At 49.2% G+C, this 1,578-nt stretch overlaps 1 protein-coding gene across 1 annotated transcript in view; it reads left to right on the top strand.

The window, feature by feature from the left end:
• The window catches only part of USP18 (ubiquitin specific peptidase 18), a 38,437-nt gene extending 38,111 nt beyond the window's left edge, over positions 1–326 (top strand). The window contains exon 9 of the mRNA XM_037734337.1: positions 19–326. Coding sequence (XP_037590265.1) covers positions 19–72 — 54 coding nt within the window. The 3' untranslated portion in view covers positions 73–326. The remainder of the gene's footprint in view (positions 1–18) is intronic.
• The last annotated feature ends 1,252 nt before the right edge of the window (positions 327–1,578 follow it).

Raw genomic sequence — 1,578 nt, 5'->3', positions numbered from 1 at the left:
TTTGTTTCTGGCTTCCAGGTGTCCTGGGAAGACATCCAGTGTACCTACGGAAATCCTAACTACCACTGGTAAGAAACGTACTTGGATAATGGGAGCCCGATGAGCTCATATAGGGTCCTTGGAGCTGCATGAAATGCCCGTTGATCCCCCTGTGATTGACATGCTGATGGCTCACGGTCCGCCTCATCTTCAGCACTCACCCTGCTCCCCGACTTGTCTCACACGTCACACTCCAGGAATATTAAAGCAAAGATCACAACTGTTTTTTTAAATGTTATTTTTGGAGATGGGGTCTTGCTTTGTTGCCCAGGCTGGAGCACTGTGCTGTGTTCGGAGCTCACTGCAGCCTTGAACCTCTGAGCACAGGCGATCCTCCCACCTCAGCCTCCTGAATAGCTGGGACTACAGGCATGCACCACCATGCCTGGCATATTTGATTTGATTTTTGAGACAGAGTTTCACTCTTGTTACCCAGGCTGGAGTGCAATGGCGGGATCTCGGCTCACTGCAACCTCCACCTCCTGGGTTCAAGCGATTCTCCTGTCTCAGCCTCCCGAGTAGCTGGGACTACAGGTGCACGCCACCATGCCCAGCTAATTTTTGTATTTTTAGTAGAGACGGGGTTTCACTATGTTGACCAGGATGGTCTCAATCTCTTGACCTTGTGATGCACCTGCCTCGGCCTCCCAAAGTGCTGGGATTAAAGGCGTGAGCCACCGCGCCCGGCCACTGGTTTTTAAAATTGTTTGCTTACGTAACTTGCCATAACATTAAGACTATGAACTCTTTTGGGGGAAGGATGACTTTTTTCATATTTCTTTGGCTTGCATTAGTAAGTATCAATAAATATGTTTATAACCAATGAGCACAGAGGAGAAGCTGGAGAGAAAGAGGCTGGATGAAGTTAAAGCAGAGAGACTTTGTAAGTTTCTTAGCTGAGCTTTGAGGTTGTACATCAGAAATGCTACATGAGGTGATTTTCAGCTACAGAGATAGGCCTGGTCATTTGAAAAGTAATGGATTAGGTGAAGCTCTCGTTTGGAATCTTCGTTCTGCTTTTCATCTTTCTCTCCTGTTTATTCTGAGCATCCTCTTAGACACCCAATCTCTGCCACTGAGTGGCTGCCATTGATTTGCCTGTTACTGAGATCAGAGGTTGGCAGCCTTCCCTTGTAAAGGGCTGGAGAGAAAGTTCTTCAGGCTTTGTGGTCTGTACAGTGTCTGCTGCAGCCACTGAACTCTGCCCTGTAGAGCAGAAGCAGCCACAGACCGTACCTGGGCGAATGAGCATGGCTGGGCCCAGGTAAATTTATTTCCAAAAAGGGGCTTTGAGGCTGGGTGTGGGCTCACACCTTTAGTTCCAGTACTTTGGGAGGCCGAGGCAGGAGGATCATTTTCGGCCAGGAGTTCAAGACCAGCCTGAGCAACAAAGCAAGACCCATCTCTACAAAGAAATTTAAAAGTCAGGCCGGGCGCGGTGGCTCACGCCTGTAATCCCAGCACTTTGGGAGGCCGAGGCGGGTGGATCACGAGGTCAAGAGATCGAGACCATCCTGGTCAACATGGTGAAACCCCGTC

The sequence above is a fragment of the Cebus imitator genome, unplaced genomic scaffold, assembly GCF_001604975.1.
Source record: "Cebus imitator isolate Cc_AM_T3 unplaced genomic scaffold, Cebus_imitator-1.0 Scaffold607, whole genome shotgun sequence".
Taxonomy (NCBI): domain Eukaryota; kingdom Metazoa; phylum Chordata; class Mammalia; order Primates; family Cebidae; genus Cebus; species Cebus imitator.
This window is presented reverse-complemented; position numbering and strand designations above follow the sequence as displayed.